The sequence below is a fragment of the Echiichthys vipera genome (genome assembly GCF_963691815.1).
Source record: "Echiichthys vipera genome assembly, chromosome: 11".
Classification (NCBI taxonomy): Eukaryota; Metazoa; Chordata; class Actinopteri; order Perciformes; family Trachinidae; genus Echiichthys; species Echiichthys vipera.
Window position 1 is genome coordinate 15,480,686 of NC_139836.1, and position 17,223 is coordinate 15,497,908.

At 40.0% G+C, this 17,223-nt stretch overlaps 1 protein-coding gene across 1 annotated transcript in view; it reads left to right on the plus strand.

Annotated features, from left to right (window-relative positions):
* The window catches only part of adgrb3 (adhesion G protein-coupled receptor B3), a gene marked incomplete at both ends in the record, with an annotated part of 114,963 nt that overhangs the window by 57,440 nt on the left and 40,300 nt on the right, over positions 1-17,223 (plus strand). Inside the window, 6 exons of the mRNA XM_083922644.1 lie at positions 1,124-1,288; positions 1,674-1,775; positions 6,972-7,078; positions 8,080-8,274; positions 10,214-10,282; positions 13,250-13,358. Coding sequence (XP_083778770.1) covers positions 1,124-1,288; positions 1,674-1,775; positions 6,972-7,078; positions 8,080-8,274; positions 10,214-10,282; positions 13,250-13,358 — 747 coding nt within the window. The remainder of the gene's footprint in view (positions 1-1,123; positions 1,289-1,673; positions 1,776-6,971; positions 7,079-8,079; positions 8,275-10,213; positions 10,283-13,249; positions 13,359-17,223) is intronic.

The following is a 17,223-nucleotide window of genomic DNA, read 5'->3' on the forward strand; positions in this document are numbered from 1 at the left end:
CATTTAATGAGGCCTACCCACTTAGGAATTCTTATTGGTTTCCGAGGTGAGAGATCAAAAAATTAGGGAGACAACACAGACTTAGCCTTCGTGTATCAAGTCAGCACGGTGTCCATGACTTTTGGAGGCATTGCCTTGCTTTGTAGAACACACAGAAAAGAGTTCACGGCAAACCCAATACGTGTTTTAGAAACCTACATATATTTATTTAAGTAATTTAGTGTGCTGCAAGGCAACAGACATTTTTTGAAACAAAACACTATAAGGTTTGAAAAAACAGAGACTAATGGCTACAATCAAGGCCTGTGCAGGATCGTAATCGATATTATGTGTTTCAAAATTGAAAGACTTTTCCCACGACTGCTGGCAGAATGAGTTCTTTGAAACACATGAGCGTGCATCTGTCTAAGGAATCAGCTGCTCTGATCTTCTGGGGTTTGATCAATGTCTTGTGGATAGTTTTAACCAACAGGTCACAATGGTTTCTGTTTTGTTTCTCTTCCGGAAGCAATCCTGGCAGGGGTTAGTTGTAGGACATGAAACAGCCCCGCAAGTGTGAAGGAGGGGGTAAGCTGAGGTTAAAATGAGAGTAGTGTGTTTCCCTCGCACAGGGTGTTGTACCTTTCTGTTCAGACAAGGGCATGTGATTTACTACATTGCTGAAGGGGAGCATCTGTTTTTTTTTTGTCTAATGCACAATTTAGCAGTGTTCATTACAAGGACATAAAATATGCTGCTGATTTTGGAAACTTCAGCATAAATGGCTTTTAATATTGGCAAAGTGAGGCGAATAATTACCACTCAAAGAGCAGCTTCTTTAGCTATAAAACACATTCTCCTGAGTATTCAAAGTAATTTCATTCATTTTTGGAATATTATCAACTGCATCTACCAACTGAATGCATAGATAGTAAAATGAATAAATGTAATGAGAAATCAATAAAATGAAATTAAAATTTTGAATCGCATACCATCAAATCCACACACACACACACACACACACACACACACACAAACACACTCACACACACTGGTGGATCATTTTAGTTGATATTCTATTCTTTTGTATCTGTCTCTCATCTCTTCTAGTATCTGTTTCTAACAGAAGATAATTCTGTTTTAGCTAACGGTCAGTGGAATCCTTGGGGTCCGTGGAGCGGCTGCTCTAAGTCCTGCGACGGCGGATGGCAGAGGCGAGCACGGGTGTGTCAGGGTGCAGCGGTGACTGGGCAACAGTGTGATGGCACCGGAGAGGAAGTCAGAAAGTGCAGTGACCAGCGCTGTCCAGGTGAGCCAAAGGACAATAAGATCTGAATGAAAATAAAGTTATCCCTGATATGTCACATAACGATAACAGAACGTGAAAAGGAGAAGCAGATAAGTGGATACAGAGGAGGAAATAACGTGTTTGATAACACTCCAATATATGAAGTCATTGAAATATGGGTGAGAAACTGAGTAATTCAAGTATCATCAAAGCTTATTGTACGATTTTGAAAAATAATCTTTTGAAGTCTTTAATATAAAGTCATTTGATACTTCCATTCTCCAAAGTAAAAAAGCCTATTCAGAAAAAAACCATATCATGTTTCACATGAAGAAATCATTGCATCATATTGGAAATCCTGAAAAGCTCTTTGCATTGACGTAATCACACTTGTACCACTTTTCAGCGCCTTATGAGATTTGTCCTGAGGATTATGCCGTGTCAATGGTGTGGAGACGGACGCCCTCAGGAGAACTGGCCTTTAATAGATGCCCTCCCAATGCCACAGGTAGGGACATGAGCAATAGCTTTCATTTATTTTATTCATCTTATGTCGCCACTGCCTGGTTTCTAAATGGTATAATGAGCACTGATGATGCAAAGATGACTTTGGGCTTGTCTTCTGATAATATTATCGCCCACCTTCCTCCCCTTAAAAGCGACAAAATAGTGGAATGCATTTTCTCATAGATTGACCTAAATTTGATTTATTTTTGAGGATTGGCTGTTTGAATCACACTGATTTGCCAACAAGTACTTACCCTGCAATTTTAGGCTAATGTTATAGTATCCGCTTGTGAATACACATCACAATGTTAGTAATTATGCTACATTATGAAGAATAATGCTCAAAAATTGTGTTTCTCCATCTGAGGAGAAAGCACATATCCCTTCATCCCGTTTCCATAAGCAGTGATGTAACTCATGGCTACACCATGTGCAGCGAATCGAAAAAATGGTAACTGTGATTCTGAGAGCATTGTTGGAGAAAAGCACATGGAGGTCTGTTTTCAGACATTAAGCAGAAGCTTTAATATGTGCACAGAGGGAAGAGCATTAGAGCAGAAGATGTGAGTTCTCCAGCAGGGTGCGACTAATACTCAGCTCATGAAGAGAAGAAAGAGAGGGAGGAAGAGGAAAGAGGATGAAAAGGAATGCAACCTTTTTTAAAGATGCTGTGATACAGGTCGCTTTTGTTCTTGTTGAAGGTCAGATTTCTGTTGGGTTTCCAAATCGCAGGTTGGTTGATACGTTGAGCTGCTGTAAAACCTTAAACGGTCTAAGACAGGGTTAGCCAACTCTGCTCCTGGAGAGCTACTGCTCCTGCATGTTTTAGGTTTCTCCCTGCTCCAACACACCTGATTCTGCAGTAGCTCTCCAGGAGCAGAGTTGGCTACCCCTGGTCTAAGGTGTTTCTTCCACAACCATAAAAAATCTGACTGGTTAACTAGATAGCAGCAAACACGCTGTCATTCACAGATGGTTTACCTGCGGCAAAATTACGCAGAGTGAGATTTACTAGCATGACATTAGCTTTCGGCTTGACATTAGTTTTATGGCTAATAACTGTTTGGCACTACGAAGCTATTTCCAGCTCACGGGGAGGGCTTTTTTGTGTTTTTTTTTATTCTCAGCACGATGTTGTTGGAAATTTAACACACTGGCTGATTAAGAATTGCATTTACACCTAGAGGGGCCTTATGTGCCAGATTCAGGTCATTCAGTCAGTCAGGATGAGAAAGTTGGCGCCTTTATACAGTTGAACTAATTAGTGTTCTCTACTGAACGGTGTCATATTAATAAATTACAATTATAATATTTAAGAGAAATTGTAGTGAATGGTGGACATACATTATATATTCATCTCCCATTTCTTTTTATATATGCAACATAATTTGGAAGCCTTTACAGGGGTTGTGCTGACTGCTGTAAAACAGAAATGTATGTATGCCATTAATGCAGGCTATGTACTGGTATTTTTTTATGACCATACATAATTCTACATATATAGGTAGAAAGTGCCGCTGCACTGCCATTTAAGTAATTTTCCGGCTGCAGTCATGGTGCAAAGATGCCCATAAACAGTGTGAGTAAGAGAAAAATAATGTGTTTTTTTAACATTAAAACATGGGACCATGTATAAGTAGAAATCAAAAATGCGAGTATCAAACTAAATAAAAATAAATATTTATGACAATACAGTTTAAAATTCTGCCGTTTTACAATGAATATGACCTTAAGTTTATTTCTGTTTGGCATTGTTGGTTAAACTCTGTATACACACAATGTATACACAACAATTTTGCACACAGGGGTCCATATCACATATGACCATGCAACAGAAGACCAATGTCATGACATGTTTAAACACAGTGCATCCGACTTTCAAAGCCAGCACTGACCACTGGGAAAAAAGACTATAATGGTAGATGACAGTTCAGGGCAGTTTTATTTGTAAAACCATTAATCACAGTTCCAGTGTCAGCAGGTTTCACAAAGCCTGCATTATAAACCTATGAATGAAAACAAAACCTCCCAGTCTTTGACCTGTAATTAGATCAAGATCAAACTCACAAAGAGCTTAATGATAAAAAAAAATGCGAAAAGAAACCAAAACACTCCACTGACAGAGCTGCTGCTTCCACGCCAGTCAGACATGTAATGGCTGTTGAGAGCGGGTAAACAAAGATGAAATATTGATCAGCAAAGGCAACATAACAAAATGTGTGACATGAATGCAGTAAGACTGCTTGGGTAAAGCCACCAAATATTTTGGGGGGCATCAGCGCCTGCTCAGCCGTAGTCACTGTCGTCATCGAGGTCATCAAAGGAACAACACCCGGTGCATCACGGATGACAACTGCCACCAGAGGCGAGAAGGCAGAAAACAGTCAAAAGGATGCGCACACACAGCAGATGATTTTGTTCGCTTTGTATCACTCAAACAAAGGCTCATAAATTGGTAAACACAGCAGCCTTCTGTCAAGGCTTAAGCAATACACAAGCAAAAATGAAGAAAAATGCAATTTATTTTATATAAAATTTATGTACCTCATCTTTCCTCTCCTCTTTTTTTACTCATTATAAAATAAAAGTGAATATCTTAATTAAATGTTTGCACATTTTGTGAGCGCCAGCAAGGAAATGTAATCTTATACTAAAGTAATCCTTATCCTTTTTTTAGGCTTTTATTTTTTTTACTCTACTGACACCTGCAGTTACTTGTTTACCTGCAGAAGAGACATTATTGTGCTCTTATTTATGAGTCTGTCTAATGAGGGCCCCAAATCTCAATTATCAATTAAAGTTCGAGTCACCCAACTGGGAGAGGCAGCAATTAAAGCAACACAACCAGAAGCTATTAAACAAACTCTTAACAGGTTAATGGGAGACAAGTGATCATGCACTCAAACAAATGAGACACCATCCAAATTACCGACACAATTAAATTTGTGATATTTTCAAGAACACACTATTGGTGGTAAAGGTTTGAATGCCAGGTTTCTTTCACTAAAGTAAGGGATTTTAGTTGTTTTTCCACTGCAGGGTGATATTCAACACACTAAGTCCACAAAAATCCTTCTCAGACAGATCTTTGGAGATATGTCTATAACTCCTCTCTCAGTGAACATTGTTTCAGCCTTTGGGAGGATTGTTTGAATATAAACTCTCATTTAATGGCAGCTGGAAAACCAAGTTGAGGGTGCTGTAAAAACCAGACAGCAACCGGTCAATGTCTCGGTGGGTTTCAGTCATAGTTCTCCCCTCACCAATTCTTCCTACTTAACTTCTCTACATACATCACTGATGATGCCAGGAGAGATGACAGATTAGTGTAGAATCACATCAAAATCCTCACATACTCTGACCTCGTTTGATCCCACCTCTGGTTGGATCCAAGCCCAGAGAGATCCAGTTCTAAATAAGTGAAAAATGTATGTATTTACCAAATGGAGATATAAGAGTAAAATATGACAACTGTCATCTCTCTGCACTGAGTGTAGGTAAAGCTTATTTTACTGTTGCTTATTCCCACCTCAGTAATACATACACTTCAGCAGTGCTTTGGGCATTATGGCCATTTGTATGGAATGACAGTAAGTGTGCTTTTACTTTATCACTTTATTTTTGTTTCATTCTATCTTGTTTGCTCTGTTTGTGTCTTAGTTACTTGTTCTGCCTAAATGTAAAGCGTCCTTAAGTCTCTTGAAAGGCGCTATAAAAATTCTAGCTATTAGGTTTTTTTTTATACATCTAATAAACCACAAGCATGATTTTTCTTTCTAATTTCACACATTTCCTCTCCAAAACTGTTTGTGTAATAAAAAAAGGAGTTCTGGTCCACACATTTCACTTTAAAATGACTTTGGCCTTGGGCCGTTTGTATCTTCCTGTAGTGCTATATTCAAATTAAAATGGCAAAATATACTCTAATAGAAAGCAGCCTACAGGTTGTCAGACATAATTTAGAAATCTTTTGTAACTATCGATTCAACTCATCTTTGAAATTAATATACAAACAAGATTTCCCTCTGTCATTTTGGGAACTTGACCTATTCTTACTGCTTTGTATCTTTTTGCCATTTCCCACTTTAAGCACACAGTCTTTCTCAATTTACAGTGACCTTCAGAAATGTCAGAGCCAAAACTGAAGTGAATCCCTAATCCTGAGGTAGCAAGCCTTCATAATTTTGAGTGTGAGAACAAATAATGTGAAAACCTTCTGTTCGGTGCTGGCGTCCTTACCAATAGTTATAAAAGTAAATAAAACCACTCAGGTGAAGCCAATTTCAGAGGGAGACAAATGCTCAGCTTGGTGTAAACCTGTGGGCCTCTCCTGCTGCTCCTGTGCTGTCTCATAGTGCTGCATGGGCGCTCCCGGGATATAGAAATGTTTGGTGTGCACTCATGGCTTCAGTGCATATCACCAGGTAGTATGTGGAGAGGGGTGGGCGTAGGAGGTGTGGTTTTGATCTCTCTCTGTCTGTGTGTGTTAGTGTGTGAAAGACTGAGAGAGAGTGAGATCAAGAGATAGCAAAGAGTTTATGTGAAGCGCGGATGTCAGGGGAAATGTTTTGTACTGTGGGAGTTTTCCTCATGATGTCAAGCACTGGTGTCGGAGCGGTGGGGTGGTATGTGAAGTGCACTCCACCGAGTCGACAGCAGGGAAGGTGTGATGTTGGGCCCCTATGTAGGATGTGTACGGCAATGTGGGTGGATATTGGGTGGTTCAGCTATTTCAGGTTCACTGTTTAAATGCCTGACAGCTATCACAGCTGAGCTGCAGCACGCTTGAATAAGCCACTGTAAGTTGTATTAACACAGCACACAGTACATATATTAAAAGCCATGGGGCTCTCTGCTGCTGCACTCAATATGAAACTAGTTCTGTTCAAATACTGCAGCATTTTCCTTCCAGAAACCTACCCCTCTGTGCTCAACTCAAAATTTAATGGGAGACATCAGATTTTGATGGTGAGTGATGGGCAACAGAAGTGTACAAAGGGGAAAAAGAAAAGTCTCATGAAAATAATTAATACTTCTGTCTTCCTCTCCTTTTTTCTCTCTCTTTTTCCTGTCTGTATCCAACTCCCTATTCCATCTGCCTTTCTTTTACCTCTCCTTTGGTCTTAATCCCCCTCATCCCTCCCTCGCACCCTCATTTTCCTCTCCAAATTTGTCCCTGTCTTCGTCTCCTCTACAGGCACCACTAGTCGACGCTGCTCTTTGAATCACCGCGGTATGGCCTTCTGGGAGCAGCCCAGCTATGCTCGATGCATAACAAATGAATTCAGATACTTGCAGCAATCAGTAGGTGCAAAGTCAGCTCCCTCTCGCAGCTTCTGTTTCCAATGCATCATAAAATACCTCCCTGGTGTTTTCCCCCATCCCCCTCATTCTCATCACACTTTAGCCAAAGATTAACCACTTTCAAATGGAGGTGCAAAATAAAACACAGATTTTTGCCATCTTCCTCCGTGCAATAAATGGTCATCGTCAAATCCTTTTAAATTATGTGATTTTGAGTTTCTGGCATGTTCTCATCCCTGTCTTGTTGCTTCAGCTTGTACTTTTAAACTTTATGTTTTTCCGCACTTGAACCTCATTGCGTTTTAAAATAACATCCATTTCAATACAATGGACCATCACGTGACCAGATAACTATGGAACCTTAGTGAATGATGGCTATCTTCTTTTCAATAGAATAACTTTTTTTTTTACCAGAGGAACCTGGTGTGAATTTAATCTATTTAATACTTTTTTCATCTCATGGGACATCTGGATCTGAAAGTCTGTATGTTTTTCATTTAAGTCTAGGTCCATGTTGCAGACCTTTATTTAATAACATTTTTTGCTTTTATGTGATCAGAGAACACGCCTTAAGTCTGGAAACACAATAGCACTTCCCCTAGAATGGGTAATTTTGGTAACCCTCGATCACTGTAAAAAATAAAATAATTCAGAAGAGCTGAGATAGCACATATAGTGTTGCACCTGTGAACGTGTATTTATGGACATAAACCCTGTGTAATGATGTGAAATGTCATTTCACTGTGCAATTTCTGCCTAAATGTGTGTCTTCTGCTCCAGTTAACTCTTTTATTCATATTGGCTCATTTCAAAACATCCGTGAGGCAAATACATTTCGGCCTGGCTTAGACATAAGTGTCACATAAAGGGGTTTAGAGAGTGGAGTCTTTCTTCCTGATTTTTTGCACTCCATTTACTCCAAATGTGTAGTTTAGCGTGTGTCTCACAAAACCTACATAGGACCCCGATGCCCCAAGTTCTGTCTTATCCTGTTTTTGGAGGTTCAGGGGCACCTTGCAAAGGGCCAGAGGATGCTGGCAGGGGATGGGATGTCCCAGGTCACAAAAAACCTGCTGGATCTCACCCAGAGGAGGAACTTCTACGCTGGCGACCTGCTGTCTTCTGTGGAGATCCTTCGTAATGTGACAGAGACCTTCAAGAGAGCCAGCTATGAGCCATCTTCAGATGATGTGCAAGTAAGTGGACAGTGGGCTTAATTTAAAGGTCCCATACTGTAAAAAAAAAAGTGAGATTTTTTTTTATTATTATACTTAGATTTTTTGTTTTTCTGTGGATAAGGGTCATGCTTGATATATTTTACTACTCACATGATAATATATGAGACAAAATGTTTTAGAACAGGTCTGAAATAGCACAAAGGCTGATGTATGCACCCCACGGCTCTATTGTATCGAGAGATCTCCTCCCCATCCTAAGCTGTTTCATCTCATCATGTTGGGTTTGAATGCAGTCTTGATCCTCTTTATGTCAATAGAATGATGGAGATTATAGCCTAAGCTCCACCTCCATTACCAATAACATAGTTTATGTCCTCAGAGCTGTGCCATTTTTAAAGACCCCTTTCTCAGGCCTCTTTGTGGTTTTTGTGCTACCCTGAGAGCCTGTCTCAATGTGTGTAGCCTATGTGTGTCTTAGAGGGAGCTGAATGGGAAGGAAGTAAATGATACTCGATATTTGATGTTAACAGCAAAGTAGGTTTTGAATATTGTATGTGTGCTAATGAAAAACCTAATTCTCCAGCACAGTTCTTTTGCAAGTCAGTAATCTTGCTTTGTTACTGTAGTGATCTTGTTTCATTGCTGTTCTTCTTCTACATTGAGATGTAAGTTATAGTGCCGGGAAATTAGAAAAGTATTATTTTTATTCCCATACAGCCGTTTTCTGTATGGGAATAGAAAACATTTCTGCTTTAATAATGTAAAAGTTCAGTAAGTTTTTAAGTCCCATAACACAGTGCTGTAGTGCTTTGTTTTTTTTCAATATATTAAAGATGAAATTGTTTTACTAGGTATTTTTAACATCACAAAATAACCATAATGTTGGGTATTATACTGTTTCAGGGTTGAAGGAGTGGATATGAGGCATAATAAAATGACATAAGGAAAGTAAAGAGTCAGTTTTTCAGCGTATTTTGAATGTAATAGGACTTAATTGGCATTTAGCTTGTACTTTAGGTTAGGATGTAGGTAATTAAATCACCTGAAATATGCACATCCAAAGCGCAGTGGTATTTGGACTACAATATATCAGTGATGCTCTTTTCCTTTTTATGTGTCTTTACTGCACATTTATCAACGTTTCAGTTGGATATAATATGTGTGGTCTGCTGCTCATAGTCTGCAGAAATAAACCCCCAAATGTGCTGCCCATGGATGGGCGAACATGGGACCCATTCACCAATTTTCCCACCATAGAAAATATATGAGATGAGGAAAGCATCCTGTCTCCGGTTATTATGAGAGCTCTATAGTGTGTGTGGGCAGACAGGAGAGCAGTCAGCCAGTCCACCCCCTCCCCATGTCTCTGAGCTAATGCAGTGTTAAAGTGGGCACATTACCACCAGAGGGAGCATAAGCATTCAAGTAGAAAACAAGATAGCCTGTGTCAAGAGAGAGAGAGCCACTCCCTCAGGCACACTGTGGACCAGACGAAATAACAAGGCTAAAGATCAGACAGGGGTCCTATTACAACTGCAGGCATGCACCCCAAGCAGCCTCTTCTGCAGAAGAAGACAATCCACACTGCTGCTCAAACATTCCCTTTCATCTTCCTTTCTGATGCAGCTAGTGCTTCTCTCCTCAAGCATTAAGTGTTTGCTGCAAGCTGCAGGGGGTTCTAGGTGTATTTTTTATATCAAAGCTGATCCCCAAGTTCCATTTTTTTCTCTGATGAAACCATCATGGTTTTCAGTGTCAAATGCCTTGCAGTTGAGCCCCGCAGGGACCAGCATTACTCCTTTATAGGGGTCCCTGCAATGAGAATCGTCAGTATCATAACAGTCTTCTTTGAGTGCATCATGTTTATGTGTCATGATTTTAAAAAAGCATCTTGCTGCAGTGCCTGTAATACTTGTGTGTGGGTGTTTACAAATTTTCCCTTTCATCATCTCCACAGAACTTCTTTCAAATTATCAGCAACCTCTTGGAGGAGGAAAACAAGGAGAAATGGGAAGACGCACAGAAGGTAAGCACGTCGCTGTACACTTAAATAAATTATTCAGGTTTCTGCATGAATGCTGTCCATGTCAACAATTGACGCAAAGCTGGTTTGCATTCGCTCCCGCTGAATAGGAGAGATCAAGAAAAGTCAGGTTATTGTTGAGATGATGTTATACTTAAACATATCATTGTGAGGGGTCATTTAGCAGGTCCGACATCTGGCCTCACTTAGAAAGCTAGTTCTTCAGAGCTCCACTTGGTGGCAGCAGCACTGCCACAGAGCTTGTCCAACCATTAACACTGCAGAACTCATTCACTCCTGCACATTTTTTCACCCAGCTGATGCAGATGATGGCAACTAGTGTGTTTAGAACATTACTTTAGTTGAATTTTGAAACAGTTTAGACTTGTTATTGCTTTGACCTTAGACTCTAATTCCATGTATGGCTTTCTGTGACATTGGGAGGCAGCTCCATCATGTGGAGGGTCAGTTTGATATTAAAAAAAAAAAACAGTGTCAATATACAATACAAATGTAGGGGCAACTGCAGCACTGCAGTAATGTACTGTAGATCAGAATTTGAGTATAGAACAGTGCACTTTCCTCGACTGTTTATCCATGGGGATCTGCTTCTGGCTCTGTACTCTGTCGAACACGTCTCTCAGCTTGAGAGGTGGCAACTGTCGTTTTCAAAACTGCCAGTGGTGTCTGAGACAACCTGAACACTGAAATCACGCACATCCAAACTCTGACAGAGATACCATCTGTGATGACTGTGAGTCTGCAGAGGGCATCTGCTCTGTTGTCACCTTCACTGGTAAATTGACTTAAATTGGCTATCACCAGCACTGACATATGACTGAAGGTCTAAGGATCTCGTTTTTGTTTGCATTTCTTCATGCCTGACTTCAAGTAAGATGGTAGGGAAAACGCAGGCAGTTCAAAAGCTGCCAGGAGTGCCAGTCCGGGATGTTTTCACTACAGGCAGTAATTAGGTGTTTATTTCAACGCAGCTTTAGTTTGGCAGGCCCCAAAGGTAGGTTGTCGGTAAGAGGAGCTCATAAATGAGCAGTATCGTTAGTAAGAATGCGTTAGAGATGGAGACAGACAGATCAGATGAAATATAGGGATAGTTGTCTCTGTGATTAAACACCCAGAAGAGATACTTGTTAATTATTTCTGTAGTTATTAATGTGCCTGTCCTAGAAGTGCTTTGGTTTCAGCACTCCTACAAGAGGAAATTGGTTATGCAACATTGTCTGATTTCAACAGACGATGCTTGGACTTCACAGTTATCACATATTCTCACTTGCTGGCCTTCTTTGCATTAATGAGTGTTATGAGCTCAGTTTACTCAGTTTTCGTCAGCACCCATACACTGTGAGCTTTGGACATTCAACACACTCACATGAAACACCTCACTATGAGGTTTCACTGGCTGTAGAGTTGGCTCTGTGCAAAGATCACTATATATTCACCTCCTGTCACTGTTACCATGGCAAGGAAAGGAAGAGCTCTGTCTACAGAACCTCCACTGCAGCCATTTCCCTGCGCTTCACATCTCAGGGTTGCCATGGAGACCGGCAGAATGAGCATGACTGCACTGTGCGTCAGACATGCCGGAAGGGGCGGCGTGATATGCCTTTCCCCACCACTATGGCTTTCACTCTGCTGTGTCAGAGGCTCTAAACTTCAGCATTGCTGATCCGCTTGCCTGGCTTAGCATCAGCACATGTAGAGGCATGTGCAAACACACAGAATGGTGTTAGCGAGGAGGAAAATACCTGCCTCAGGTGTTTGTTAAAGAGTGAGGTGTGGGTTGCTAAATGCCACTCAAAGGCCTTTCTAATTACCTGACATGACCACTGTGTACTCACACATTTGTCAATGACAAGTCCTACAATAATATTTGTATAACATGATACATTCCTCCAAAAGACATGTTGTCACAGCTTTTTTCTGTGTCACTGATACTTTACATAAATGTTGTCATGGGTGGCACAGCTACACAGTCCTACAGTCAGTTCTCAATATCCCTGTCAAAGGACAAAACTGGTGGCCCCCATATCAAAGCCTCTTGGAATCCATCACAACTGGATTGGCAGCCATGACTGTCGTTCCAATCTTTTGGAGATATATTATCGGATTAGGGTGCCCTTGATTTATCAACACGGAGTAAAGAGTTGACAGGAGCAGCAGTGTTACTGGTCAAGCCAGGGAGCTGTCCGTGGTACTGAATTCCTGCCCCTGCATTCTCTCACCGAGTGCTACTGTCCATGAAGCATCACATGAACCCTGGCGATCACCCCTGACTTGGCAGAGCCTTTCAGAAGAGGAGCCAGCCAGCAACTGTGTGTGCAAACCCAGTGCTGATGTCACATGGATGGTTCAATTAGGATTGCAACTATCTCATGTATACAGCATCAGAAAGTCCCATCCTTATTTCCCACAACTCTAGATTACATATTACAAATGGCTTGTTTTGTACAACCAACAGTAAGAAAAATAATTCTACACATTTGAGAAGCTAGAACCAGTAAATGTTTGTCAGTTTTGCTTTAAAGAATTTTAAAAGATTAATCAGTTATTAAAATAGTTGCAGATTGTTCAACTGTAAATGGTTCAGTCGATTTTTAATGAAAATTCCATGCAAAATATTGTGAAATCTGTTGCAAAACATTTTAAACTTAACCATGTGACCATCAGCTACTACATTTCTTTTTTTTATCTTTTAAATTATTCTAATTATGTTTGCTTTATCATCGCTTTACTTTTTAATTAACTACAATCTTTAATTTAGTGTTTTTACGTTCTTTACAGCTTCTGCATTCAATTGTGTACCTGAAGTTTATTTGTAATATGTATTTTATGACCTGCTTTTTTTATTTGATGTCTTTTTCTATTTTCCTGTTATGCTCCACACTCCCATCTTTCCAGTAATACAGAGCGTTGAAATTGAAAATGTCTTCTTGTCTTTTTTATCTCGTCCAGATCTATCCTGGAGCAGTGGAGCTCATGCAGGTCATAGAGGAATTCATACACATCGTTGGATTGGGCATGAAGGATTTTCACAATGCCTATTTGATGACAGGGAACCTGGGTAAGAATCGGCCCACTTTTCCTCCCAGCCTCGGACCGCTGAGCTTGTTTTACTGTTTATTTCCGCTTGACATGGTCACATAATCCCTGTGCACTGCTGACTCCTTGTGTCAATTTCCACACCGTCATTAATTTAGGATAAATGGTGCGTTGTAGGGATGGCGATGGTTTGTGTGGGTGTAAAATTACAGCTAATCAATAATGTTAATTAAAGCTGAGCCTGTGGGCTTAATGTTCTAAATTTCTATGAAAACACCCAATCCAATATCAAGAGAGTTTTTAGCGTAGGAATCCCCACAAGAGGAGAGCCCTTCTTTACATGGTTATAAAGAAAAAATACACTTAGCCCATACACTTTTGAATAGTATTATAGTAAAAAGTGCAGAAGAGCTTTGTTTCAGTCACTGTAATGTTTTCTGAACACACTTTTTATTCATCATATACATTTTCTATCTGTCCACAGTTTCAAAGGCTTTTTTTAAAAAAAAACTAATATTTCTGTCATATTTGAAGGTGAAGTTATTCTGCATGATATTGCACTGTACTGCAATCCTTTGAAAAAAAAGACATGATTAGCAAAACGTACCATAAAGCATGTTGTGCAGAAGTGCAGCAGCATAAAAGAGATTGTTTGACTGTTCCTTTCGAGATAAGCCGTCATGTTAAAAAAAATATTGTGACAGTGTCTGATAAAAGGCTATAAAATGTGAAGTGACATAACAAGTTATTCTTTGAAGCTTTAATGAACTTCCAAACGTTTTTCTTTTTCTTCTTCTTCTTCTGCTCCAACGATTGTGGTCCAGATTAGAACTCCCCCTCATTGAGGAAGAAAAGTCTTTCAGCAATATTTCTCCTCCCTTATGTTCCAGAGGGTTCTTTTTGCTTCTGTCGCGCAGCCTCTTGGATGATCTGAGGTCTCTGTGGCATTTCATTTCTTACTCAGCCATAAATGGTGTCTTACTGGAATGGAATAATAGAACTGCGGCCTTGATTTATTCATGCAAGTGAATGTGAGCATCTACAGCTGTGCTGCTAGGCAATTCCTCTGGAGGAGTGATGTTTCTACCTCGTATTTTTTACAATAGCTAACATTTGACCCACTTCTAGCAAACACTCACACTCACTGGCTCTTTATGGTGTATGATTACTATAATGATGAATAGGTAGCCCCCCCAGAATAGCATAGCAAACATGGTACAATGACTGCACCCATCAAAATGCCATTATGAAGCACCATGAGCACCAAGTAATGGATGCTTGGAAATAAGCATGAATGCATTTTGTAATGCCAAGAATTAATGACTTATATTACAGACCTAAAAATATTTCTTTTTAATACTTAACTCATGGCATTGCCTCCTCTCTGTTTGAAAAAAGCATTTACACATGACCCCTGCTTTATACACAATGGCTCTCATTTATCAAACAAACGTACGGCAGAAAAACGTGCGTGCGACCATTTCCACTCAAACCTCGGCATTTATCAATTTGGACGTGAGCGGGAGCTACAATCAAATCCCACGTCAGGTCTGAGATCGTGTACGCAAATTTGAGCCTGTGGATTTGTGGTGCAGCACAACAAAATCTGGCTGAAAATAATGAACAAACCTCAGCTGTCATTAAGCATAAGCAGTCCCATATTAAGAACAGATCAAAACGGATTCTTAAAACGAATAAAAAAAATTTAAATTGTGGTTGGAGCAATGGATTGTACTCATGTGCGTCTGAAGGCACCATCCATGAATGATTATGCATTCATCAATCGCAAAAACTACCACTCGATAAATCTACAGGTGATTTGTGATGCCAAGCTATCGCTTTTAAACGTGGCGGCCAGGTGGCCAGGGGGGACACACTATTATTTTATATTTGAAAAAAGCTCAGCTCCATCCCCCAGCGACCGTGACAGGGACAAGCGGTTGAAGATGAATGAATGAATGAATGAATGAATGAATGTGTTGGCGCGCGTCTGCAGGAAAGCGCTCTGCAGAGCCAAAGTCATCTCCTCGGTAAGTGGCTACCTTCGATAAATTGCATTAAATCAAACAAGGTATCAGATGATAAACATTTTGGTATGGTTCTTCTAGGTGACAAAGGTTATCCTCTAACGAGTACCTAATAACCCCACTGGCAAACCCCGCTACACAGCAGGAGCGCAGGTTCAACACTGGCACACACGCACACGGGTCACAGTGGAGCGCTTCTTCGGGTTGACTGCCTCCGTTATTCTTTTCCATACAGCGTCTTTATGGGCCCCTTTTATTCCACTCTTAAGACTGACAAAAAGCACATCTTTATTTTGCTCCATCTCGGATGTCAGGATGCCGATCTGTGTGTCGGAAGAGTTTCTCCTCTCTATGTTTGACCTCAGTGGGCGAGGCCACCGAACCAGGAATATTTAAGGGCGTCACATGTTAATGGCGATTGAATTCAGCCGCCGCATTTATCAAGGCCCGCTCATTCGTACGCTGAGATTGGTCAGATACGAATGTTTCATTAATCACACGTGTGTCCTGTCCTACGACCGATTCTGCGTTCAGATCTGCGCCCGTTTTCACGCAAGATTGATAAATTAGGGCCACTATGTTTTCTGTGAAACTGACTCTAAACTGACAGTTAAGTATTTTATCCAGATTTATACAAATATCTCAAACAACAGTGCATATTAGATGGCTACATTTTGATATAAAATACTTGAAACTTATGATATCAATCATGTAACTGCCGAACCTCCCTCCGCTCAAATCAACAGAACTTTGGATTTAACCGTGGCGGACATGATACGTCAGAACATCTTTTGGTCAACATGGAGCTATGATGCAACTCAGCATTGTGTTTCAGTCTTAAAGATAGCAATGACTGACATATTAAGGGCCCATCTTGAAGGACTATTGGACTATTTGGTCATGTTTTTCAAAACAGATCTATTTTTACCGCTGACTTTTTTCAAAGCAGACCATCATTTTCACATTTCAGAATGTTTTTAGTTCAACTAGTTTTTTTTAAGGTCAAACAATATGCAAATTAACTTACAGCTTGACATAATTAGTCCACTACTGTGATCATAATGCCTATACTTCCTCATTATGCTTACTTTCATCAAAGTTACAATAAGTAACTGTTTGCATTTAAAGAGGCTTTTGATAAGAGCAGCAATGTAAGGCTGTTGTAATGTTAATTGTGATTGATAACCCGCAAGCTCTTTTCCATATATGTACTGAAATAATGGAAAGCATTGGCTGCCTGTAAGACGTTGGAATTATACAGAAATCTAAAAGACAATAATTCAATTTTAGTAAATGAATCAAGACATAGAGAACCACAAGTAAATCTAATTGACACAGAATTGGTTTCACATGCTCTTCTTGTCACTGATTGCCTTAATAAGGAAACTACTCTATAATCAATGGTAATGTTTCAACTCACTGGCTGTCGTGCTATTTTGGCATGGTTTGCAGTCACTGGAATGGATTAAATACTGTATTTAATTTTGATACTATAATTAAAGTTTAAGATTTCAGAGAGTGTAGGCATCATAGGTGCTAACCTAAGATGAAACTTGACAGTAAGATGATGCACCTTTACTGACTGGATCACAACGCTGAGCTCACATTTTATATCCATTGCACCCTAAGCATTTGAAATTATACTTAAGAAAGGGATACAAAACAAATGTGTAAATTTGTACTTTTTCTCTTTTGTAGCAGCAATGGAACAATACAAATGTAGGCTAATGAGGCACTGTAGTATAACCACACTTCTACGTTTAAATGATTTGCTTTTAGTTCTCTACAATAAGAATGAATGTGGCTTTAAAACAGAAGGTGCATATGTGCAGCATTGTTCTCCAGGTGTGACTCAAGCCG